The 26186-nt window shown below is 34.0% G+C and overlaps 3 protein-coding genes across 3 annotated transcripts; all 3 read left to right on the forward strand.

The window, feature by feature from the left end:
- Positions 1–431: 431 nt before the first annotated feature.
- On the forward strand, positions 432–2246 carry LOC130980416 (uncharacterized). Its single transcript, XM_057904101.1, has 3 exons — positions 432–746; positions 836–1177; positions 1755–2246. Exons 1-3 carry the CDS (start codon positions 432–434, stop codon positions 2244–2246), a joined length of 1149 nt encoding a protein of 382 aa, XP_057760084.1.
- A 1149-nt stretch (positions 2247–3395) lies between these two features.
- On the forward strand, positions 3396–6535 carry LOC130979033 (uncharacterized). The gene is made up of 3 exons (XM_057902384.1): positions 3396–3936; positions 4023–4238; positions 5967–6535. Exons 1-3 carry the CDS (start codon positions 3709–3711, stop codon positions 6033–6035), a joined length of 513 nt encoding a protein of 170 aa, XP_057758367.1. The 5' UTR covers positions 3396–3708; the 3' UTR covers positions 6036–6535.
- Positions 6536–11452: 4917 nt separating this feature from the next.
- On the forward strand, positions 11453–14546 carry LOC130983185 (plant-specific TFIIB-related protein 1). The gene is made up of 3 exons (XM_057907371.1): positions 11453–12064; positions 12446–12604; positions 13354–14546. Exons 1-3 carry the CDS (start codon positions 11474–11476, stop codon positions 14101–14103), a joined length of 1500 nt encoding a protein of 499 aa, XP_057763354.1. The 5' UTR covers positions 11453–11473; the 3' UTR covers positions 14104–14546.
- Positions 14547–26186: the final 11640 nt, after the last annotated feature.

The raw sequence follows: 26186 nt of genomic DNA on the forward strand, positions 1-26186 counted from the left end.
GAATAAGATACCGTTGCTTTATTATAGTACGACGCTCAAATTCAAATGGATGTTATGCATGGCACAACGGAACTTGACCAAATATTAATTAGTACTTGTTATCACATGCATAATGTTCTGCGCGCACCATGTTTAAATTAAAATTAAAGCTCAGATTAAATTTGGTGTTAAAGAGCATGCACCAATTTTGGACCTGACATTATAGTTGATTTGACAAAGATTGATGACTCTAATTTATGCCCACACATGAGCTACAAGCAAGGAGAGCCTTTAAGGAAAACAATACATCCATCTTTATCCTCTCCACACATACAAACCTCTTTTGCCTTTGACTCTGTACCCTTTCATTTCTCTCTCTCTCTCTAACATACCACACCATACCACAAGAAAATAGAAAGAAATTAAAGAAACAAAACACACAGAAACAACTGATGAAACAAGCAGCTGCAAAGTCATCGTTGAGGAGGCTTTGTCCGAACATTGATAAAGAAGATGGGTTGGAGACTGTTCTGGAAATACCAATACCGGAGGAAATGTTCGCAACCATGGGAAGCAACGTGACAGTGAGGTGGCAGAACATGCTGACGTGGATGAAGGCTCAAACCGAGGACAAGTTATCATCCCCTGCCGTTTCTGCACGCTTGAACGAGCTTCGTTTTCTTCTCTACCTCGTTGGATCCCCTCTCATCCCTCTTCAGGTCCAGTTAGGCCATTCCATCCACCGTCCTGTCAGAGATAGTTCCATCGTAAGAAATGAAAACAAGCCATCATATATCATCGTCATTATTATCATTATTAACGTATAACAATCCAACTGCTATATATGATGATGTAGGAAGCATCAACCGCTAAGTATATAGTGCAACAATATATAGCGGCGACGGGAGGGCCGCCGGCGTTGAATGCCGTGGAGAGCATGTGTGTGACGGGGCAGATCAAGATTAGTGCTTCGGATTTTCATCAGACGGAAGGGGTATTAGAAGTGAAGAAGACTTCCGAAGAGATTGGGGGTTTTGTTTTGTGGCAGAAGGATCCTGATTTGTGGTGCTTGGAGGTGGTTGTTGCCGGTTGTAAGGTTGTTTGTGGTAGCAATGGCAAGCTCTCATGGCGTCATTCCTCTAACCAACAAACTCCCATTTCTAAAGGTGCCCCTAGACCCCTCCGTCGCTTCCTTCAGGTATGCATCCTACAAATTTCAATGTTAATTCGCATAGGGATACAAACAAAACATTTATCACTAAATTAATTCCGTACAAAAGATGACAGATTGCATTCGTTTCAAATTTTAATATCTACCTAGCTAGCTATAGTGTTATATCCTATGAAGTACGGATATTTGTTGAGTTGTTATATTTGTATGTCAGGCACATTTTAAATATATTTTGATACATTTAAATATTATCACGTTTCACTAAGTCCAGTCTTATTCTTAACATATATTTTTAAAATAAATTTAGATATAGTATATATTATTATTTATTAAAATAAAAAATATTTTAAATATTTGATATAATTAAAATAAAATATTAAAAATAATTTAAAAAATTAATTTATATTTTAATATTAATAAAATATTAAAATATCATTATAATTTATCTAAAAAATATTTTATATTTTATATTTCCGTATCTTAAAAAATTTTAAAATTCACATATGGATGTCTCGCATCATAGGAACTTATATCAAATCAAATATGAATGATTTTTTCTTTATTTTGGGTAAGGAAATATGAATGATTTGCTTTTGGATTTTAGGGATTGGATCCGAGAGCTACGGCTAACTTATTTTTAAATGCCGCGTGCATAGGAGAGAAAATAATAAACGACGAAGAATGCTTCATTCTAAAGTTGGAGACAAGCCCGGCTATTCGTGAGGCCCAAGGAGGCCCAAACTTTGAGATCATCCACCACACCATATGGGGGTATTTCAGCCAACGATCCGGGCTCATGGTCCAGTTTGAGGACTCTAGGTTACTCACTATGAGAACCAAAGATGACAATGATATTTTCTGGGAAACAAGCCTAGAGTCAGTGATGGAGGATTATAAGTACGTTGATGGGATAAATGTGTCACACAGTGGTAAGACTCGAGTCACAGTTTCAAGATATGGTGAGCAATCAAGTAACCATAAAAGAGAATTGGAAGAGAGGTGGAAGATTGAGGAGGTAGATTTTAATGTACGGGGTTTGACTGCTGAGAGCTTTATGCCTCCTTCTGGCTTAGGAAAGACACCAAATACTTTATAATAGAAAATAAGCCTATGTATTTTTGCCCACATCAAATCATATCATATATATTATGTAATGACAAGCATGAAATTGATTCCACAGCAGATTGTGGTAGTACTCATCTAGCAGTGTGCATATACTCATACGTCCTAAAGTAAAGCACGTTTTACAAATGAAATGCATTTGTTTCACAATTTTTGCTCGATTTTATTCATTGAGAGATGTGACCAGCCCAAGAACTGTTATTATGTAAGTTTTAAATAATCTATTTCTTAAATACTAAATTAATAATGCTGATCAACGAGACAACGACGTATTAAAATTAGAGTGCGTGATACTCCCAACTCTTGAGAAGTGCAGCAGCGTCACCCTTTAAAATTGACAAAATTGCTAAATTGTTACCACAGTATTTCCATGCCTGTGACGCACGTACTTGTAAATTTGAATTATTAATTGTTTTGCGTTTTATATGTTGATTTCTTTGCTTTGCTTTATCTCTCCTATGAGTGATTGCTGATTACTTTGTGCCATTTTCATCTTGTGGGTACGAATCTGAAAAACAGATAAAGATCGGAAAAGAGATAAATCACTTGTTTTTTGAATAAGTAAATGGTGAAAACTCAAGTGCAGTCACTCACTTCAGGTGAAGTTGATAATTGAGAATCGTTAAATAATTTGACTAATTTGACTAAATTTTCATCTAATAGCTCTTGGCTATTAACTTTACGTAAAGTCGACTGGATCTGATTTTTTATCTAAGTTAATACTTTAAAATACAATAGCAAAGTGTGAGTAACATTGTGAAGCGACTCTTAATTCTTCATCTTAGTAGAGGACTATAGCCGGGTGGTTCCTGAAGGGCTCTGAAGTGTTACCTCGTGCCAACTAAGTAACTAACCAGTACCCAGGTCAAATGAAATCACATACAAAACGATGTCGTCTTGGTGTCGGTTCGCACCGATGTAAACATTCACATTAAATGGTATCTTTCAAATCAACGCTCGCGATTATCCCACATCAGACCAAAGTCATCCAAATCAAAGGTAACAAAATGTGGTGCCCCACACGGCCATTAAATCCGTCGTTTTCTGTTTTTTAATTTTTTTTTCTCAAAAAAATAAATGAAAATTCTGCTTCATTCACTCTCTCGCATCGCAGAGTATCTGAGTGAGTATTAGTAACACACCAAAACGCGGTCACACTCACTCTCACGTTGATTCATATCAGATCGGGCTCAATATTTTCTCCCTTTTCGCAAATCTGAGTCCGAAAGTGGTGACGCCACTGCACCACCGCCAACTCAAACAGCGAAATATTTCCAATTTTACATAACCAAAAAAAAAAGAGAGAAAAAGAAAATTATCACCTCAAAATTGAAATTCGATTCGTTTAATCAAGTTAGCTTCGTGGTTGTTGTCTTGTTCAATTAATCGAGAGAGAGAGAGAGAGAGAGAGAGAGAGAGAGAGAGAGAGAGAAGAAATGAAGGATGAAGACGCGCTTCCAACGACGACAGCGAGCACGAAGAAGGAAAGTTCGGACTCAGTTATGTTGGGGAAAGGAAGGTACAAGTTCTGGGCACTTGCGGCCATATTGCTTCTGGCGTTCTGGTCCATGTTCACCGGCACCGTTTCCCTACGGTGGTCCGGCACACTCAACTCCCTCTCCAACGACCTCGACATCCCAATCCACGACGACCTCGACGTCCTTGTATGCTTCTTTCCCTTTCTCTCTTTGCTTTGTTCTGCAGGTTGGATCTTGTAAGTTTTATTTATGTATGATGCATGCTGTTGCAGGAAATGGAGGAGAGGGAGAAGGTGGTGAGGCACATGTGGGACGTGTACACCAACAGCCGCAGGATCAGGCTGCCGCGGTTTTGGCAGGAGGCATTTGAGGCTGCCTATGAAGAGCTCACCAGTGATGATGCTGCCGTCAGAGACGCCGCCATCACTGAGATCGCCAAGATGTCCGTCCGCTCCATCGATTTTGATCCCCCTCCCATCCAATCCGCGGTCAGTCCTTCTTCTTCTTAGTGTCTAACTCATGGTGTTCATTGTTATGGTAGAGGAAAACTGATTCTGTCTTTCCGCATATACATTGCATTCAAGTGTATGGATTGTTTCTATTTGTTAGTGAGGAAAACTGGAAATTGATTAAGTATGATCTGGTGTGTTTTCTGGTTGGGAAATTGCTTTATAGCTTGCATTTTTTGGGAAATTGATATAGTATGTTCATTGTTATTTTGCACACTTTGATCGATATCAATTTGAAGGAGGTTTTAGATTGCAAGATGTTGACAGCTTCCATTATGAGTGGTATGCAATTATGTTGAAATCCTGAAACAGAAATCTTGCTAGCTTGGATTTGGAATTCTTTTCACTTCTTACTGCTGTGGTTGGTTATTGCGACTTATTGTTAAGATACTCTGGTCAGAACTTCGTCTAACGCTACTTCTCCCCTATCACATCTCTCTCTCTTTTGTTTCTTGAAATGGATTTTGTGTGTGAGATATTTGGTCCTTTGTTTATTTGGAGAAAAATCAGAAAATAATATAAGTACCCCTTGGGAGGATAAAGTTTCCTTTATAACAGACAAGGCATAATATAGGCAAGAGCTTGGAAATTTTCAACTATAGATGCTCGTTTTTTCCATGAATTATTCAGGAAGTAAAATGCATTATACATTAGCCTAGTTTTTCATAAATTTGGAAACAGTATTTATTATTATTTATCAGATCACTAATCAGATTTTATAAGACTGTGATCGGTTACCCTACATCTGTAGAATTTATTCAATAGTCATTTATGATGTATTGGATGAGTAATGCTGAGGAGTCAATATTCAGTTATATGTTTAGCTGCATTGTTGACCTTGTTAGCAAAAGAAGCTCTATGAATTCTTCCTTTTTGTCTTGATTACACTTTGGTTCATCTTGGTTGCTAAAGTTTAATTTTTCTTACCCCAGTTCCAACTTCATGGACTTCCACTTCCCCATGGTTTTAGAATTGATGTAAATTAGTGCATCCACATGCCTTGTGATCTCTTTATTACAATGTTCTTTCAATGCCAGCAAAATTTGCAGATTTGGCAATGTATTTGTGGATGTGGATATCTTTCTCCTTGCAAATATGTTTGCTTGCATGACACAACTACATGTAACAATAAAAATCATGAGAAGTTTTGAAATTGGGAGGCATATAAAAAAGAAGTGTTGCAAAAGAAGGGATATTGACAACCACAGATAGTTTCTAAGCTGAGATTGACTTTGTTGTATTGCTAATTTTCTTCACTGGCCTTCCTGTTTGCTCTTGTGCGTCTTTAAAACTTATTTTAGGTTATCATGTTACTCTCAAGTGTAGTAGAAGCATTTTGCAGAAAGCAGTTAGGAAATTTTAATTTTAATGTTAGTTTACATAATTATTCTGGCATCTTTGCATGAATTAGTTTCTCCTTCCTTGTTGCAGTCAATTGGATATGGTTGGTAAGGGTTTGTACATTTCCATATTGCAACTGTTTTGCATGTTGATAAACAAAAATAAGGTCAGTTTCACTTTTAGATTCAAGCTTGTTCCTATTGATGTTGGAACTTGTTTTTCTAGAATTCTGAATGTATGGTTGCTATTGGTGTTGTTTATTTACAAGTTATGTCAATAAAATATGCAGTTTGATACCTAATAGGTAAAGGCTTTGTTGTTGTTATTGTATTCCTGGCCTTATGATTTCACTGTGTACCATTTCAGAGAGCAAGGGAATTTAGCAAGAACCTCGATCAAGTTGAGAAAGGAAAAGAAGCAACTAGGCGTGCTTAAGGGTTAGAATGTGGATTATTCAAGAGATTTACTTTGCACTGGAACATGCTCATCTGCTACCATAAGTTTATGAAGACAGGTAGTGATGGGCGAGGCACATTATAATTATGTATTTTAATAGGTTGTGGTTCTTTCAAATTTTGCAGTCACGAATTCACAGACTTCACAAAGAAAATAGTAAAGTGAAACACGGCGAATACAACTGATTATATTGCTTTCAGTGTTCTTATTTCGTAGCAACCAAGTTCTATACATCGTTGTGTTTTAAGAAATTTCTTTTGATCAAGGCCAGCATACTTATCTGTAATCAAGTGATCCATTAAGAAGTCTTTTTTATTTGTTCAGAGGACATTGCTATTCTGAATTATTGTTACGGGTAGTTTTGCTGTGTTGTAGGAGGTGGAAGAGTGGAACATAGTATATTCTGAATTCAAATATGACAAGTAGTCGATTAATACATCAAAATTAAATTCTATTAATAAATGTATTTTGCTAGTTAAGATTCTTTATTAGTTGATGTCATATAAGTTAACAATAAATAAATTGAGTCAATAGTCATCATCTTTACTTGAAGGAATCAAATGGAATATTAATATAAATAGAAAATTATTATTTTTATCCACAAAACTTAAAATTGTCGATACATTTACTCATAAAAAAAATTATTATTTGTACTCATAAAATATGAGTTTTATACAATAAAATTATTCGAACACTAAAAAATAATATAAAAATTTTAAATTACCTTTATCATCATCAGCATCATTTTTTCTCCTCTCCAATAACCACTCCATCATCCTTGTTTGCTCATCACCTTACCACTAACACCACTAATCCCATTTTCTCTCTCTTCCATTTCCTGAACTTGTCGCTGCTGCCAGAGTCCGTTAACTCTGTCAACTCCTTCTTCTCTCTCTTCCTCTCTCTCTTTTGTTTCTTCGAATCCTCAACTCTAAGATGAATCCTCTGCGCAGCACTGTTGACAATCATCTCTTGCCGTATCTCATATTTTAAAACTCACTTAAAATAATAACCCTAGAAAAAGGACTTTCTTTAGAATCAACATGCAACTTATGGGATTGCAGATTTTACATTGAGTGAGTTATGGGAAGGGGAAGAAAATAAAAACAGGAAACTCATGGCGGTGAAGGGCGTGGAAGAGTTGGGCCACGAAAGTGACAGAGGAAAAATTGAGAGAGGTAACAGTGACGGTTACAGAAGTGTCATCTTTAAAACTGTGGTGTCTCCTCTTCCATTTGAAACCACACCACCAACTACAAATTATTTCTTTCTCAATTCCATAGCATTTGCTTTTTATGTGGATCTGTCACTATCTTCTTCATTTTTTCTCTTTGCTTTTACTGTTGTTGTTGCTTTATGTGATGAAGATGATGATGGAGGTATAATGGTAGTAGTAGTGGTGGTAGTAGTGATGAAGGAAATGAGGTGTGGTGGTGTCCTTGAATTCAGAGTTTGGCTCAAGTGAGGATTACTCAACTCATTCAATTTCTCACATGGCCTGTTTGAGTTTAGCAATTGATTTGTTACAAGGGCATTAGGTGGTAGCACTCTATTCTGAATGCAATGAAAAGTTAAAAATGATGATAATAAGGGTAATTTGGGATTCTAAGTAATTTTTTAATGTTTGGATAATTTTATTGTATAAAACCTATATTTTATGGATACAAATGGTCATTTTCTTTTTCTATGAAAAAATGTGTCAGCGTTTTCAATTTTCGTGGATAAAAATGATAATTTACTCTAATATCAAAGAATTTTATATGAATAATAATTCTAAATTTACTGTATGAAAAACAAAGAAGGTAAAACAATAAACGAAGTCTAATATATTAGAATTTAGGATTAAATTCTTTTAAATTAAAAAAATTAGTAAAGTTAAAAAAAGATATTTGAATAACTTTTAAGTTAAAATTCTTAAGATTCGATAAAACCTGCTACTTGTGGCCGTCGTGGTCGGGGTAGAGGGAGAGATCCATAAATCCTGTGGGTATCGGAAGAAAACCTCCCTCTACCCCAACCACGACTACGACAACGACCAGCAGCCTGATTTGCAACACTTTTGCCAGTCGACATGTCAGTAAATATCAAATTATCAAACAATCAGCAGCATTTTTCTTAGCAAAACCTAATATATTGAATCTAACCTAACTTAATAAACCTAAATCCACTAATTTAAAAAAATTAAACTGAACTAACTTCCAAACTTATTGAAAATTAAAATTGAAATTCTAATCAAACTTAAACTAAATTAAACTAAAATTAAACAAATCAAATTTCATAGGGTAAAGTGTATCAAACTTATATTAGGTAAGAAACCTCAAACATTCAAAATTTAAAAACGTTGGTCAATGAAAAAACAACTAACCAAACAGTCTAATTAATTCAAAATAGCAAAAACAATAAAACAACAATTAACACAGTAAATGAGCACAATAAAACAATTAACCAAATAAATTCAGCAGCAATTTTTTCATTGATTCAATCAGCAAATCAGAATATTTTCAGACACTTTCAGCAACAATTTAGAAACTATAAATCTAAACTAAACTATCCTAACCACCTAATCTACTAAAATAAAAAATTAAACTAACTAAACTAATTAAACCAATCTAATAAACTAAAACTAACTAACAGGATTAAAAATAAAAACAAAAAGTTCAAACATTAAACCTTAAATGCAGGGTGCAGAAAGCAATGAAGAAGGAAGGAGGAAGGCGACGACACTGGGTTGTTGCCGGCGCTAAAGAGGAAGGAGATGAAGGAGCCGTCAGCGGTGGGGATTGACGACGACAGAGAATGGGTGGCGACGACAGTGGTCTCAACAGGGAGGGGGCTGGAACGCAAGAGAGAGGGATGGTGGTAATGGTGGTGAGGGTTCGATGAGGGAGAAGGGGTTTGTGATTTGAATTTACGCCATCTTTAGCGTCAAATTATCCGACGGTTAACCATTCTGAGTTATCAAAACGCATTGTTTCACTGAATTGCGTTATCGTCGAATTAAAGGACGCGCCAATTTAATTAATTTCCCTCCAAACATTAAGGCTTTTGCGGTAATTAAAAAACCTTACGAATTTGACATGGTTACCGCTGATAACTCTGACGATACTCAACATTTTTCTTATAGTGACACACGTACCACTCATTCTGCACCGCTGTTGGATGTGATGTGACTGACATTGCGGGGTGCATACCGCTTATGGTATCCTGGATCTACCATACGTTCCCATCATTTTGTTCGCCGGAATATGACGTCATTAGGTTTCCACTTGCGTGTACATTGAACATTACCCTCACATGTTGATCCCCTTCAAGTTAGAATAATCTGTTGGTAAATCCACCGCTTGGAAGAGTGTTCAAAATATCTAGGATGCAAAAATGCCTAGATCATAATAAACATATCTCGAGTGCTGTGACCCAATTTTCACGTTTTACCATATCTCGGATACTGAGACTCTGATAAGCTTTTGAACGCATCTTAGGTGTTCAGTATCCGTTTCTCCACGTGAAACGTATCCCGGGTGCATTTAGGATACGTGAGACTTTCGTTGCGTCATGGTCCGGGATCTCAGTATCCAGGAGACGTCTATAATTGAGTTACCCTCAGAGTATCCAGGATGTGGTACGTTGTGTATTTAAGTAATTATTCTATATTTTATGTATTTTCGTAAATTATATAATTATTTAATTTAAATAAAAAAATCATCGTATATATCATTATCAATGACAAATTACAAATTTAATAATCAAAATGTGCAACGTAACATTCTCTAATTGTAATTAAAATTAAAATATAACTATATTATATATTACTAATTTAACAACTAAAATTAAAATGAAATATTTTCTTCCAAAATTATTAATTTTTTTCTCCATCATTTTAACTATCGCTCTCCCCCTTCTCCATCTCTCTATCATTTCCGCTCTATATATAATTTATAATTTATATTTTATATTACTAATTTGACAAAGCAAAATGTGTTATGAGATATTCTTTCATTACAATTAAAATAAAATATTTTTCTCCAAAATTAACAATCTCTCTCGTTCTTTTTTATCTCTCTCTCTTTCTCTCATTTTCTATATCTCTTTATATTTTTGTTTTACCAAAAATAAAATTAAAAAAATATATAATAAAATTAATAAAATTATAAAAAATACATTAAATTTATAATTAAATATAATTAAAAATATCTCATAATATTATTTACATAAAAATATATTATTATATGCATATTTTTTAATTTTTTTATTTAATTTTAAATTTTTACTATTTATTTTTTAATTTTTATTTTTATTTTTCTTCATTTAAATATTTATTAAATATAATTTAAAGAGAATATTAATATTGTGAATAATACTTATAACCAAAATTCAATTGTTTCAAACAAAATAATTGTGTTAATTTTATAATTATTAATATAAATTTTTTATATTAAATTACTAATATCTAATTATATTTTTATATAGCGAGTGAGATTTTTTTAATAATAAGTATAAAAATTAATTATTTTTATTTGTGCAATAGACTTAATACCTAATTAAATATAAAAGTATAAATATTAAATTATTTTAAATTTTAGATAATAAATATTAAAATTAATTTTTAATAAAAAATTAAACTCTTTTACATGAAAATAATAACTAAAAATTTTATTATTTAATTTTTTTATCTATGAAGATTTTAATCTTCTATGCTGACAGAAATTTTTGTCTCCTATAATATTTTATTCTATAAATTTTTTCTGCTATAAATTATAATATTAGGATAAAGTTAACATAATTTCAAAAAATTTATATTAGAATAATATTATTATAGACAAAAACACTAGCTTAAATTTAAAAAATAGACCAAATCTCTATTTTAGTCATTGAGATTCACGCGATTAGTCATTTTGGTTCCTAAAATTTAAAATTATCTATATTGGTCCTCACATTTAAATTTGGGCACCAATGTGATCCCTCGACTCTTTCTGGCAATGACTAGACAAATGGAATGCTAAGATGGCATCCTTCCTGCCACGTTAGATGATGAATAAACAACTTCGTTTATTCTTGGCACCTAAAAAAGTTAGAAATGTCGTCGTTTTGTATATGAAGGGAGAAAAAATGATAGAAATTGACTTGTTTAGGCGCTAAGAGTAAACGACCTCGTTTACTCATCATCCAGCGTGTCTAGGAGGGTGTCATCTTAGTACTCCGTTTATCTAATCATCATCGAAAAGAGTTGAGAGACTATATTAGTGTCCAAACTTTAATTTAAAGTACTAGTATAGATAATTTTAAATTTTAGAGACCAAATTGAATAATAACGTGAATACGAGGGCCAAAATGAAAATTTAGTCTCAAAAATAAATATAAATCAATCCCCAATCCAGTTGAAAAGGGCTTAACGAGAAGCACGGTAGTAAAGGAAAAGAATGAAGTGTCCATTCTGCTCGGCGGCGCAGGGGCGGTGCGCCACCACGAGCTCCGGTCGGTCGATCACGGAGTGCACGTCATGCGGGCGCGTGGTGGAGGAGCGGCACTCCCACCCACACCACCTGTTCCACGTGCGGGCCCAGGATAACCCTCTATGCCTCGTGACCTCTGATCTCCCCAACCCCGAACCCTCTCCAATCACCAAGGACGACGACCCTTTCGAGCCCACGGGATTCATAACCGCCTTCTCCACCTGGTCCCTTGAACCCATCCCCCTCTACCTCCAGTCCTCTCTCTCATTCTCCGGCCACCTCGCCGAACTCGAGCGCACTCTCGAATCCACCTCCTCCTCATCGTCGTCGTCGTCTTCTTCTTCTTCGACGGTTGTGGTGGATAATTTAAGGGCGTACATGCAGATTATCGATGTGGCCTCCATACTTGGCTTAGACTGCGATATTTCCGACCACGCTTTTCAGCTGTTCAGGGATTGTTGCTCGGCTACTTGCCTCAGAAACCGTAGCGTTGAGGCTCTTGCTACTGCCGCTCTTGTTCAAGCCATTCGAGAGGCCCAAGAGCCTCGAACCCTTCAGGTCTTCACTTTTCAATATTGTTGCTAATATGTTGCAATTGTTGATTTTTCGAATTGGTAGTGTTTGGTAGATTGATTCCAATAATGATATTCCAAATAAACTGGACAATTCCGAACTTTGGTCTGAGATAGAATCATCTTTCAGTTATTCTACTCAATATAGTTCAGTCTTCTTAACGAATATATATGTAAAAAGCATTAATTATGTAAAAGCACTGTCTCTACCGAGGCTAATGCTGTTAGCTTGATACTTTTCTTAGGGATGTATGATTTTTTTGTTTCTACTTTAACGTAGCTAACTTGGACCAGTTCTGGTTTGTTTTAGGTACTGCATATTTGTATTCTTTAGCCGTCTGATATTGCTTCTCTTGTGGTATTGCAGGAAATTTCAATAGCAGCTAATGTACCACAAAAGGAAATTGGGAAGTATATGAAGATTCTGGGAGAAGCTTTACAGCTAAGTCAACCTATTAACAGCAATTCCATATCAGTCCATATGCCAAGATTTTGCACGCTCCTACAGCTCAACAAATCTGCTCAGGTATCTGAAAATATGTTTTAATTTATAGTTGACTGTTTCATGGATCTTGTTATTTTACTTCTGGGATGATATTGCTATATGTATATTTAAGTTTCTGTTTGTGTGTTTTTTGAATCTTGTGATTTGTTTTTGTTCTGCGGTCAACCAATGTGCTTTATGGGTTTGTGAACGCAGTTTATATCTTTATGCCCATGTCATGTATATTCAAGTGTTGATGTGTTCTAGATGGTGCATCATGTTTGCAATTCCTTATCAATGATCAGAAATTTAACAAAGACATCAATTTCTGCGTAATCAATTTGAAAGTTGACATCACCATCCTAATTTTGTTCTGAAAATGTATGTGCAAATAAAAATCGTTTAATTATCAATTATGCTGTGATTTTACATTCAGCAATGATCAACTGCTCTATGGGGGGTTGTGCAGTTCTAAGACGGCTCTCGTATCACATTCACATAGTTGCTGCTACATTTGCTTGGTCTAAATTTTCAATGCTTTTATTATGTTGTCGAGCATTGGGATTTATATCATGCATAGGAGGTAATTTTATGTGCGTATGGCAGAATAAAGTTTGGGTACTGGTGGTTTTTGTTTGGCTGGACACTGAGTAACATGGTTAGGTGCCTTGGGATTAGGTTTTGGTAGTTAGTAGTGACTTTGTAATGTATCCTAAAATGGAAATGAAATCACTCTTGTTATGTTTTTTATATTATGAAATTCTGAGAACATATTCAATGTTGAATTTTAGGAACTGGCTACTCACATAGGAGAGGTTGTGATCAACAAATGCTTCTGCACTCGTAGGAATCCAATTAGCATTTCAGCTGCTGCTATATATTTGGCTTGCCAACTCGAAGACAAACGTAAAACTCAGGCTGAAATTTGCAAGGTAACTGGCCTTACTGAAGTCACTCTACGTAAAGTGTACAAGGAACTACTGGAGAATTGGGATGATTTGCTTCCATCAAATTACACCCCGGCTGTGCCTCCAGAGAGAGCATTTCCCATGACCGTAATTGCTTCTGGTCGCTCCACAACAGCTAAGGTTGATGCAATAGAGGCCACTTTGGACACAGAGAAGTTGCCAGAAATCAAACCTAACAAACCGACTGAGGTCTCAGTCACTGTGCAACAGTCCAGAGGGAAGGATGAGGCCGAAGTTAAAAGCAATGGCCGTGCCGCCAACCATCCCACACAGAATCAACAGTCAACTTATTGGCAATCCCAGCTTCCCAGTGGGACAAACAGTCATCCTAATGTTTTGCAAGGAATGGATATCGACAGATCAGAGAGTAACCACCCCCACACTGAAAAGATGGCAGAAGACACAAATGGCACTGCCAGTGCCAATTCTCTAAACCCAAGCCAACTTTACAGTCCTCCTGGTTCAAGTGCAAGCTCTGTTATGAGGCAGTTTTCAGCTTCCCCTTCATCTGGACACGTGAATGTTCGATTAGCGCAGTCACCTAAGACGATGCCAGGTTATCCGGAGAACTGAGGAATAGTTAATCTAAATGGACATGGATTTTATTGAATCGGAGCTTTTGTGCCAACACCTAACCTAGTAGAAAAACAAATGTGATTGTTTATTCAGAGTATAGTATTGTGTATAGTGTGCCATTTGGTTTGTTTTTGTTTTTGGGTTGTGAACGGTGTGATTATTGCCAAATCATCCATTCCTCTTACTTCTAGTTGCAATGTAATTGCTAATACTGTCAAAACTCTGGAATAATTGCAGAGACAGTGAAAGTAGTGCTAAATAGTAAATAGTATAGCCGCAAAGCAATGATAAATAGTAGATGTAGATGTAGATGTAGATGTAGATGTAAATGTATGTTGTGTGTAGACCAAAAATAGATTTGATCACATGCAAACTAATTTGCACGACACTTGACGGTGTATATATGACAATATTCCCGGAGAGAATTTGTCAATGCTGTCATCAACAATTATCTCGCAAAGGCTTTCTTTTCTTCTAGTTCTATTTAGCAGTGTGTTCTTTTATGGTAAAGGAAAACATTAAGAAATAGTGAAAACTCATAGCCAGATGTTTTTATATGAAGTCATTAGTTGTCGTTAGTTAAATAGTAATTTAGTTAAATATATCAAATTATCTAAAAAATTTTAATTAATAATTTTACATAAAGATAATTGCATGTGAATTTTTTACTTTAAGAAAAATATATGCAAATATTTATTTAGAATTATAAAAAGTTAGTTGTTTGAATATGATAAGTATATAAGTTGATTTTTTTATAAAAAAATTATAATTATATTTGTCAAAAAATAAATTGTTTTACAAAACATGATATTTTTTAAAGTTAAAATGTATAATTATTTAGTTATATATTTAAGAGTTTAATTTATACATTCACAATAGCAAATATTTTACACAATCATTTTATTATATCAGTTATTTTCTATGACTATTCACATAGTTAAGGTAAAAAATAAGTTATTTTTCATATAAAATTATATAATTAGATGCTAGTATATAATTGTTTTAATAGTATATCAAAATTAAATTATATATTTAATTGTTGGTTTAAATTAAATAATTACATAAAAAATTTTAATAGAATATAATGATTATGTTATTTTGTTAATGACATTTTAATTAAATCTTTTTAAATATACCCACATACTGTGTACACATTAGTATATTTTTTATTTAATTGGAGTTAAATTTTTAGATCTAACAAATAATAACCACAATATAATTTATCACACTAAAAATAGTGCAATAGAAAAATCTTATAGGAATTTTACAGTGGTTATTGTTTTATATTTTATAAATGAATATATTTGCTTTTTTCAAAAAACATATAGAAATAGATTTGTAATATTAATTTTTCCATATTTTTTCTCTCACATGTCCCTATTTATTTATCAAAAAAGAAAAACGAATTATTTTCTGTTCTTGCTTTCTTTTAAAAGATTAAATAAATGAATAAAATATAGAATAAATGCTTATCTTTTTTAGAAATTAATTTTTGGGACAAGTTACGTATATAATTGGTTTGGAAATTAAATTGATCAGATTATAACTTTTTAATACAGTACACGAAATTACAATCTTTTATATCTATAAAAATCGTAACAGGGTGTAGTAGTTTTCAATTGAACGTAATCCGTTATAGAGTGTAGCAATTTAGGTGGAATTTTGTAGCAGAAACCATTATAGGGTGAAGTAGTTTCTGACGACATTTTGCCGACTAAAAACTACGAGTGCACAACTAGAAAATGGATTAATATAGACAGATTTACAGACAGATTTAGTCTTTATTACAAACGAATTTTTAGTTACCGACGAAATTACTGACTTATAAATAACCATATATCAAATTTTACATATTATGATATGATATGATATGATACTGAAAACTATGTTACCAACTCTAATGGTATAACCATATATCAAATTTTACATGTAAAGTGAAATTACCCAGCCATGGCATGAACCAGAATTTGATCCATCGCATGATTCCTGTCTTATAAATAGTTAACGGTCATCCAATCGCCATAAAGGCAAAAACACAAGCTAAACTTATCTTGACCCTCTTTACTTCATTTGTCCTGAACTTCTTCAAATCAAAGTGCCACATCAACCTGCGAGAGGGCATAGTTGATCACATAGAATAAAAATCTCATAATGTACCATACCAGTGAGCTATAGACATCCAAGTTCGAAATATATTATTGCATTTTGCGAAATAGGAGATGAATCAAACTCATCTTTCCAAACAGGGTGTCAAGCAATATCTTCATACAACCTATAACAATGAAGATATTACAGTTTTAAAAGCACAACAAAACAATAAGGAAACTGCTGATGATTTACAAAATCTTCCATTAAAATCATTATTGAGAAACACTACTTACATGTCCATCTTTGCATGGTGTCTGTCATGCTTAAATCGCCATGGCTCATATGGAAAACTTAGTGGCAAAGAAACTAGAGCTCCAACAATGTCCTCAACCAATTTGTTCTTTGAAAATGATTTGTGAGGACAGTCATGGCCTATAACAAAGAAATAGCAAAACGAGAGCATTACAAAGATGTTAAGTGTAGATGAGCTTCTTAGGGATAGGAGTGAGAAGAATTTTTCGAACAGACAATAAGGATTAAGTAAAATATGCATGTTGAACTAACCCCAGTTACTGCAGTCCCTGTCGGTGCCCAAGCCAGAGAAAGTAGGTACCAAGATGCTTTGGAAATCATAAAGAGCCTCAATGCATAGAAGGCAAGGCACTTACCATAGGGCTGCTAATTCCTTATCTGATCAGTGTGGAATTCTTGATCTCTTTTAGCTTCATTTTTAGTTTCACAAGCTCTAGTTTCAGGTCTTGATTTTCATTTTAATTAGTATTCAAAACATTATCAAATAAAGTCAAAGAACAAAAGAATATGAATGACCTACCTTTTTATCATTGCAGACTTGGAAGTACTTTGTTATTCCCCTAATTCTCTATTCCACTGAGAAACTGCATCCATTTGTTAACCTTGAAGATCATTGTGTTAGCGTGATTAAGGTCTATGTTAGCAACTTGTTCTTTCTAGTTTTGCATCGTGAAGCAAGACACTAACATTATTAATAGTTGGGAATAATTTTCAGGCAATATTATACACAGGAAATGATAGCTCAGATCAAAATTCAAATAAAGCATATACTCTTATAAGATTATTTAATTATGGCAAATGAACCAAGTATTGAAAACACAAAACAGTATTTGATTAAGGGAATTAGGAAACATAGCATTTTTTGTTCAGGGTGGCCACCTTGAAGAATCAATGGAAATAACTAATTATTATTACAATTTATTTGTTTATTAACATAAATCATGACATGGAGTTGTGGGGACAAACCTTATGGAAGTTGAATATCAAGTCCAGTTCACAGACCTGCAAATGGTGATGCAAGCAATACTGAATTAGAAAGATATGAGAAAATGCTATATTCTAAAGAAGAGAATAATGGTACATTAGGGTCTGAATGGTATAAACAAACTCAAATTCATTAACCTTGATTTCAAATTTATACCCTCCAAAAAGATAGAGAATGAACTATGAAGTGTTGTTTAGTAGTTTTTACCTTTGGAAGCATTTACGAGAGCGAAGAAGCTCTGTTCAAGGTCATGGATGAAATCACCTTCCTTCTTTGCCAAGAAGAGCTTGATGCGACGGTAGCTCTCAAACATGGTTCGAACCTCATCTTTGTTCCTCTGCTTGGTGACGACCTCATCATGTGACAGAGGCGAAGGAAGAGGAGTAGGCGGACGAGCTAGGGTTTGAGGAGATTGTGGCGGCGGTGCTAGCGGCGGTGGTGTGGCAGTGGGGATTCCTAGAGAGTGTCGTGCTTTCGCTTCTTCAATGGCTGCTCGGCGGACACCATTGGTTATGGTTAGTGCCGCTGAATGAGCGATCGGTGATGTAGTTTTATAAAATCGCGAAGGTAGACGAAGGCGACGAAGACGGTGGCGCAGAAATGCACATTAGGGTTCGAAAGGGAACGACACGAGCAACACACATAGCAGAGCCGGGAAGGGGTGTGACGGGGCAATAGAAGTTCAGTGCAATGGAGGTTCGGTGCGGCGGCGGCGCAAGGTGCGACGGCAGTGCAAGGCTGATCTGAGAAGCGCCGCCGATAGAGCATTTAGAGGGGAGGGTGTGGAGGCGCGGGGAAGAATATGTGAAATGAGGAGGAGTTAGTTTGCTGAACTTTATTTTAATATTTCCGACGGAAAATTTTAAATTACAGACGGAAAATCCGTCTATAATAATTTAATAAAATGCAGCATTTTGTTCATTTAATTACAAATCCGTCTGTAATCATTCCCACAAAAAAAATTTTAATTTTTTTGACGGAATTATCGACGGATTTTTTTTCCGTCTGTAATTTATGCTAATTCATTTTTTTGTTTTTCGACAAAAAAATTCTTCTGAAATTCTGTTTGTATTTTCGTGGGATAAAATCCATCGAAAATATCCGTCTATAATAACTAATTTTGTAGTAGTGGTGGCTATATCAGTTTTTAAAGGAATACTACTTTGCATAAATCGTGGCACAGAATAGCGGGGTTTATGTATAGGAGGATTGTCTATACATAAATAATGATGGATATTTAAATAATGATAACAAATACTTTCCAATAAAATTTTAATTCACAATAATTTTGATAACAATGCTAAAAAAATTATTGTATAATTAGTGTTTGGTATTTTATTGTGTATGATATAGTAGGTGAAAATAAAAAACAAATATAAAATGTGTGTCATGTATTAAGATTTAGAACTTGCTGTATTGTCAAAAAGAAAAAATAGCCAGCTATATAAAAATAAAACCACATGTAAAAAAAATAAAATTAAAAAGATTTCATATCACACACAATGTTAAATATAAATTTAATAACAAAAATAGAGTAATAAAATATAAAAAAATTCTTATGATAATAGCATAATGGTCTCTTTTATAAATAGTTTTATTTTGATATAAATTTTTATTTTGATAAAAAGAATCATATAAAATTTTTAAATGATTTTATTTTGATATAGTAATTAAATACAATCCTTAAAATTGCGGCGGTTATAAACTGCCACTAAGGTGTTCGACGCAAAACCGCTGATTTGCGGCGGTTGCTAGTAACCGCCGCAAAATGTAACTCCTGCGCCCTTATGCATTGCGGATGTTGTTCCGCTGGTAACCTGTTTAGCGGCGGTTTAAAACTGCCGCAATTCAGCAAATAAACCGCCGCCATTCACCGCTTGTCCTGTAGTGATTACATGTACGAATCTTTAATAATAATTTAAATAAGATAATTAAGTTTGAAATAAAATTTCATTGTTCTCTCTTTAATGCAGTACAATAATTATATTTTAAATATAAATTAATTATATTTTATTATATTTAAGAAACTATCTGTTAGCTAGCATACACCAAATTATAAATACATTCTAAAAAAAAGAAAGTGACAGAAAATTATTAGAACAAAAATATGAAGATAATTCACAATTTACCCTTATTACATATTATTTTGTACATAATTTACTTAAACAAATTAAACACTATCAAATAGTGTCATCATCATGCTTTTTTATATAAATAATCATTGGAGACACTTTATTTCCGAGAATATGCATGCCTCGAAATTATTTCTAAAATACGCATGCTCATATCAAGAGCTTCGGCCACAAAATGGAGATGCACACCATTTCACAACCGGCGCCAGCGAAATGGAGGAGAGAGGTTCTTGGCCTATTTCAACCCTGGCGCACACGAAATGGAGAGCCATTTAGTGGCTGCCACCCACGAAATGGGAGGAGAGCCATCTTGTGGCTGCCACCGACGAAATGGGGAAACCTCGGGCGGCGGCCACGAATTGGATGAAAATCACGTGTACCGCCTACGAATTGAGACCAGAATTTGGCTATATAAAGGCTCGTAGATGACCCAAAAGAAGGGATTATCTTCACTCCCCTCTCACTTTCGAAAGTTGCTCTCAATCTCTTCTCCCTCTTTCTTAAAGAATTTCTGGTCTTAAGATTTGTTTGCTATTTCTATGGCTTTGGAGAACGTTTACGTGATTATATACCCAAAACGGTGAAATCTCTCATACAGCAGAAGGTATTACATTCGTTTGCGATGATCCACTGTGGATAATGATTCCACCACAGACATCGTTGCAAGAGTTGAAGAATCTGATTCTGATGCATGCCGGAATGGTTGGAAAAAAAAGAAATCAGGAAGCTGACTTGATGTTGTACTTCGTTGTCCCTACGTGTCCGGCGGAAACCTCACCTAAAAGTTCATGACACCATTCCCAAATATCTCTTTGGTGAAACTTACTCCATGACCTTAACGTACCGCTAACAAGTTGACCATCAATAGGTAGACCTAACTGCATGGCTACATCTTCCAGGGTTATGGTACACTCACCCCAAGGAAGATGAAAATTATGAGTTTCCGGTCGCCATCGTTCGACAAAGGCACTAATAAGTGGATTGTCGTACTCGAAGCGCTTGATCAGCGAGGCATGATAAAATCCGGTCCGTCTCAGATAAGGCTCAAGCCTCTCCCGCCTAATTGCCATGGTTGGATCCTCAGCCTCTAACATGAAAACATCAACCAGCGTGCCATGAGGAGTAAGAACATGTGTGGGCTACAACATAAAAAGCCAAGAAAGACAACAGTTACGAATACTATATAAAATTTTTATATATCGAAGAAATTAGTTATAGCATTCCCTAACAACAGCAATCCAAATATTTAAGGTAAACTAACCTTATGGAATAAATGTGCCGCTATGTGAAGTTCGTCCAACCGGTTCAAGTTCTCCTCCACGTTCACCCCTCTCCCACTCATATTTAGTTTTAATTTTTTTTAAAACTCACCACCACATGAACCCCCTCTCAGCTTTCATTTACCACTCTCACAACTTTATTTTTCTACCCCTATTTCACTTTCACCGTGCATGAAGGCTCTCCCCACCCCCCTTTTATAACACTCCTGGCTCCATTTCCAATACAACCCTGCCACCCAACATGCCAATGCATGTGAGCTTCCTGCTGCAGCCGCTTTGACCGCCCAACTCGTGCTCGCCAGAAACGAAGACCCCAACTCGTGGTCGCCGCCAACTAAATGGCCCATTTCGTGGCCGGTGAGCTTGAGATGCTCCATTTCGTGTGCGCCGTCCCGGAAGTGCCTCAACTCCTTGGTGGCAGCCACGAATTGCAGACCCTGCTTCTCTCTCCTCCATTTCGCTGGCGCCGGTTGTGAAATGGTGTGCTTCTCCATTTCGTGGCCGAAGGTCCTAATATGAGCATGCGTATTTCAGAAAAAATTTGGAAGCATGCGTATTCTGGGAAAAAAAGTGTTTCCAATGATTATTTATATAAAAAAGCCGTCATCATCATCCTCCAATGTAACCCTCAATGAATTGAAAAGTTGCATGTTTGGACATACTAAGTTATATACATATAATAGTATTATGTTACATTATAGTAATAGCTTCAAACCTTCAATCCTCCAATGTAGCCTTATGCATAAATCGTTACTGTGCGTCACAATTTATGCAAAGCAGTATTCTTTCAGAAACAGCCGTAGTCACTTACGATGTCTGATCAGCAAAATTTCGTCAAAAATTGCTATATCTTTAGTGGCTTTTACCTGGCATGAAATTTCATATAAATTGTTACATTCTATAGCTGATTAGTGAAAAAATCACTATACTCTGTAGCCGATTTATATTAGAAGTGTTCATAGGTCGGGTGAAACCAAATTTATTCTGATTTAGACATGACCCGACCTTAAACCTAATGAAACCTAAATATTTTTGAACTATAATAATACTGAGTCCAAATCGAATGAAAACTGGGTTTTTAAAGCTTTAACAATAATCTATAAAAAAAATTATTTATAAAAAAGCTTATTTATAATGCACTTATTTATAAAGAAAAAATTTGTTACCGAAAAGTTAATATCCATATTTGAACTTGAATTTGTCCATAAATTCTAATTTAATGCTTCTTTGATCTATTTTCTAATTTAACAAGTGTGATTAAAAATAAAACAATAAACTTATAATTAATATAATATAATATTGAAATTAATTTAAAACATATATTTTTTTAATTCTCTTAGGGTGCACATGAGTCGGTTGAAGTCGAGTTCACATTGACCCGATCCGAAATAATGACTGGATCTATTTTTGAAACCCTTATCCGGCACTAAACCCGTGAAATCACACAAAATTAACTCCTAAAATATTTGGGACCTGGCTGGACCATGTGCACCCTTAATTTCTATAGATATAAAAAAGTTATAATTTCGTCTACTACTATATTAAAAAATTGTAATCTAATAAATTTAATTTTCAAACCATTTATTTAAATAACTTGCCTTAATTTTTGTTCTACAAATACAAACAAACAAACCAAATATTTTTTTTCTTTTAAATTACTTATATTTATAATAAAACTTAATAATTATCCTAATAATTATGTATAACTAAAAAATATTTAACTTAAAGAAAAATAATTGAAAATACTTATTATTACAATTATCTTTTTATTTTTAAATAAAATCAACTTTCAATTTTTTATTATTTTAATATTTTAAATAAATAATGTATATATTTAAAGTTTTAATCATTTAAACATTAGAAAAATAATTAAGAGAATTAATTGCTACAAATTCATATAACATATAATATAAAATAATCATATATAAAATAAAAATATTAAAAATAAACAAAATTATAATTTTTCTTAAGAGTAAAACCTCCCTCTAGTTCATAACCATGGCTCAAAATAACAATTCGTCCCACTTTGAGTTGGAAAGGACAATGTGGTCCTTAATTACTAACTCCTTCAAATTTTTTTAGTTCTTTATTAAACTTTTCGTTTAGAATTAACAAATTTTGTTTACGTGTAACATTAATTAATTATGTATCAAAAAAATATTTCAAGGGACAAAATGCCTTTGCTGTGTTAGCGATATGCTGTCATAAAGTAGCAAAAATAAACTTATGAAAAAAATTTTAATAACACTTAAATCCTTAACTAATTATAAAGATGGATACATAAATTTATAATGAACCATAAATTAAAATAAATAACAATAAATTTTAGTAAGATATTATACGTGCTATTGATTGCTATCTTTAGTTTTTTACCTTTCTTTTTCTTTCTTTGCAAAATTTTAATTTGAACATAATAAAAGCTACCTCATCAAGTTTAATCTTCTTTTAATCATTTTCTCTTTGATTTTTAATACAAATTCTATGTCTCTGTCCTTATAATATTCATCTATTAGTAAAGATGATTTTGTCAAACTTTAAACCGCTTTTACTCATCTCATCCACAAACTTCCTAACTTCTTTCAAATCACAGATTTGTAAAGGTCATTAATCGAGTCCGACCTAATGTCCTGAGTAATCATTACGTAAAAACTCTTCAAAACTAAATTAATGTTCTTATATTTGTATTGTTTATCAATTAAATTGGTGAAAATAACATTATTCTAAACTGACCAATTTTTATATATTTTATCAAATAAAATCCCAATAATAAGAAGAAGAAACAAGAAACTGAGACTATCACTAACTAAGGCTAGCAACTAGTAAAGCAATAGGCACAATAACTTATTAAAATTTAAGGTTACTTGTTCCCCAACTTTTATGGTTCATTTTGGATATTTTTTGTTGGAATACTTTGTTATGGATTTTTTTTTTGTCGGAATAGTTCATTATGAATTTATGTGTTTATGTTTTATAATTAGTTAGAAAGTTAAGTATCTCATTATAATTTTTTTCAAAAATTTACTTGTTTTATATTATTGTAGTATATTACTGACATAATAAAAAATATTTTGTCCGTTAAAATAATTTTTTGACACATAATCGGTTAATATTATATATAGATAAGATCTGTTAACTCTAGTAAAAAAATTTAATTGAGAGGTCAAAAAAATCTAATAGAGTTAATAATTAGAGATTGTACTGCTACTCTCCCACCGATGGAGAGCGAATTGTTATTTTAAACAACAATAATGCTCCACATCCATGCAATAACCTTAACCAAGTCAACAAAGTTATCTTTCATTCACGCGCCTCCCCCTAGTAACATAATTATGTAAACCTTCTTCGATCTACATTGCATTCTTCAACGTAATAAGCTCTCGTCATTCTTCTATGCTGTTGTCATTCTTCTTTGTTTTCTTCTCTACTCTTGTCGTTCTTCTTCAGTTCTTCTTTGCTCTCTACTCTCTTCGTTCTTCTCTGCTCTCTGCATAGTATTTATCTTCTTTGTTTTCAGATTTAAATAGCGTATAAAAATAATGAATGATTTAACTTCAAATCAGTTGAATGAGAGCGATTTGGATTATTCTTCTGAATCGAATCAAGCGGACAAGGTTTGGATTATTCAATTTTGAATTTAATTGAATGGAATGCAATCGTTAAATTCTAGATACAGCTGTTCTGAATTGAATTGAATTGAATTGAATTGAATACAATCGCTAAATTCTAGACGCAGGTGTTTTGGAATTTGATTTTATTTAATGACAATGTTCGGTTCATTTAGCATTGTACATTGGTTTTGTTTTGATAGTATTTCTCAGTTCATTCTAGACACAGGTGTTCTGAATTTGAATTTATATAATGGACAATATTCGGTTCATTTAGTATTATACAATGGTTTCACTTTAATAATATTTTTAGTTTATTTTACAGTCCAGGTGTGTTGTGCATGAACAATTTGTCCCAAAGGTTGGGATGACTTTTAAAACACTAGAAGAAGTTAAAAAATTCTACAAAGATTATTCTAAACTTGCCGATTTTTTTACCAAAATAAAGAACACGACTCGGAAGGGAAATGAGATTAAGAATTAACTAATTATATGTAGTAGAGAGGGAAGTGAAAATCCAAGATATCTCCAACTCTGAAGACAAACCCCTCAGCTCCAATAAACTGTCCAGCCAAAATTTACGTACATATATTAAAGGACGTCAGTCTTTGGATGATTTCCAAAGTTGTTCTGAATCATTCACACTCTTGCTGTCCAGATCGAGCAAAAATGCTCAAATAACACAGGGAGCTAAGCATGTTTGTGCGTCGCATCGTTGAAAATAACAAGAAAGCCGAAATAAGACCGAGTAAAACATACCAGTCATTCGTAGCAGCAGCGAACAGTCATCGGGAACTAAGTTTTATCGAAAAACACGTGAGGAATTATATTACAACGGAAGTACGAAATGTTTTCAAACAAGACGATGCCAAAAAATTTGGCAAGTTCTTATTAAGAATGAAAGAGAAGAATCAAAATTTCTTTTTCAAGCTTAACCTCGAAGGCGATCACTCCAACAAAAATGAATTTTAGGCTGACGCAAGAAGTAGGGCTGCATGCGAGTATTTTGGAGATGTTATTTCATTTGATACCACTTACAACACAAGTAGGTATTTGGTTCATTGACATATAGTTTTAGGTTCACATAGCCAACACATTTCGGTTCATAACTGTTGCCCGTGTCTATTTTTGCAGGTACAATATGGTTTTTTGTTCTTTTATGGGCGTGAATCACCACGGTCAGTCGACACTTCTCGAATGCGCTCTGATAAAAAATGAGGACATCCAATCATTCAAATGGCTATTCGAATGTTGGTTCCATTGCATGGGAGGGAAGGCACCAAAAGGTATTCTTACCGATCAATGTGCATCGATACAAAGGGCCATTGAGATGTCTATGCCAACAATAATTCACTGGTGGTGCATTTGGTACATCATGAAGAAGATCCCAAACAAATTAAATGGCTACAAGCGACACGAAGAAATCGAACAATAGATGAGCCATGTCATTTGAAACTCGTTTACAAAGGACACATTCGACAAAAATTGGAACGATTTTGTCACAAAGTATGGTGTTGGAGGCAATAAATGGCTTTCAGGTAACCGAGGTTTTAAGTAAAATTATTTGATGCTGTTACTTTTTCGGTGAAAACGTGTATAACTTTCGGATTATTTGAGCTTATGTTTTCGGTTCATTCTGCAGAGCTATTTGAAGATTGCCATTTATAGATTCCAGTTT

This window comes from Arachis stenosperma, chromosome 5 (assembly GCF_014773155.1).
Source record: "Arachis stenosperma cultivar V10309 chromosome 5, arast.V10309.gnm1.PFL2, whole genome shotgun sequence".
NCBI classification, from domain to species: domain Eukaryota; kingdom Viridiplantae; phylum Streptophyta; class Magnoliopsida; order Fabales; family Fabaceae; genus Arachis; species Arachis stenosperma.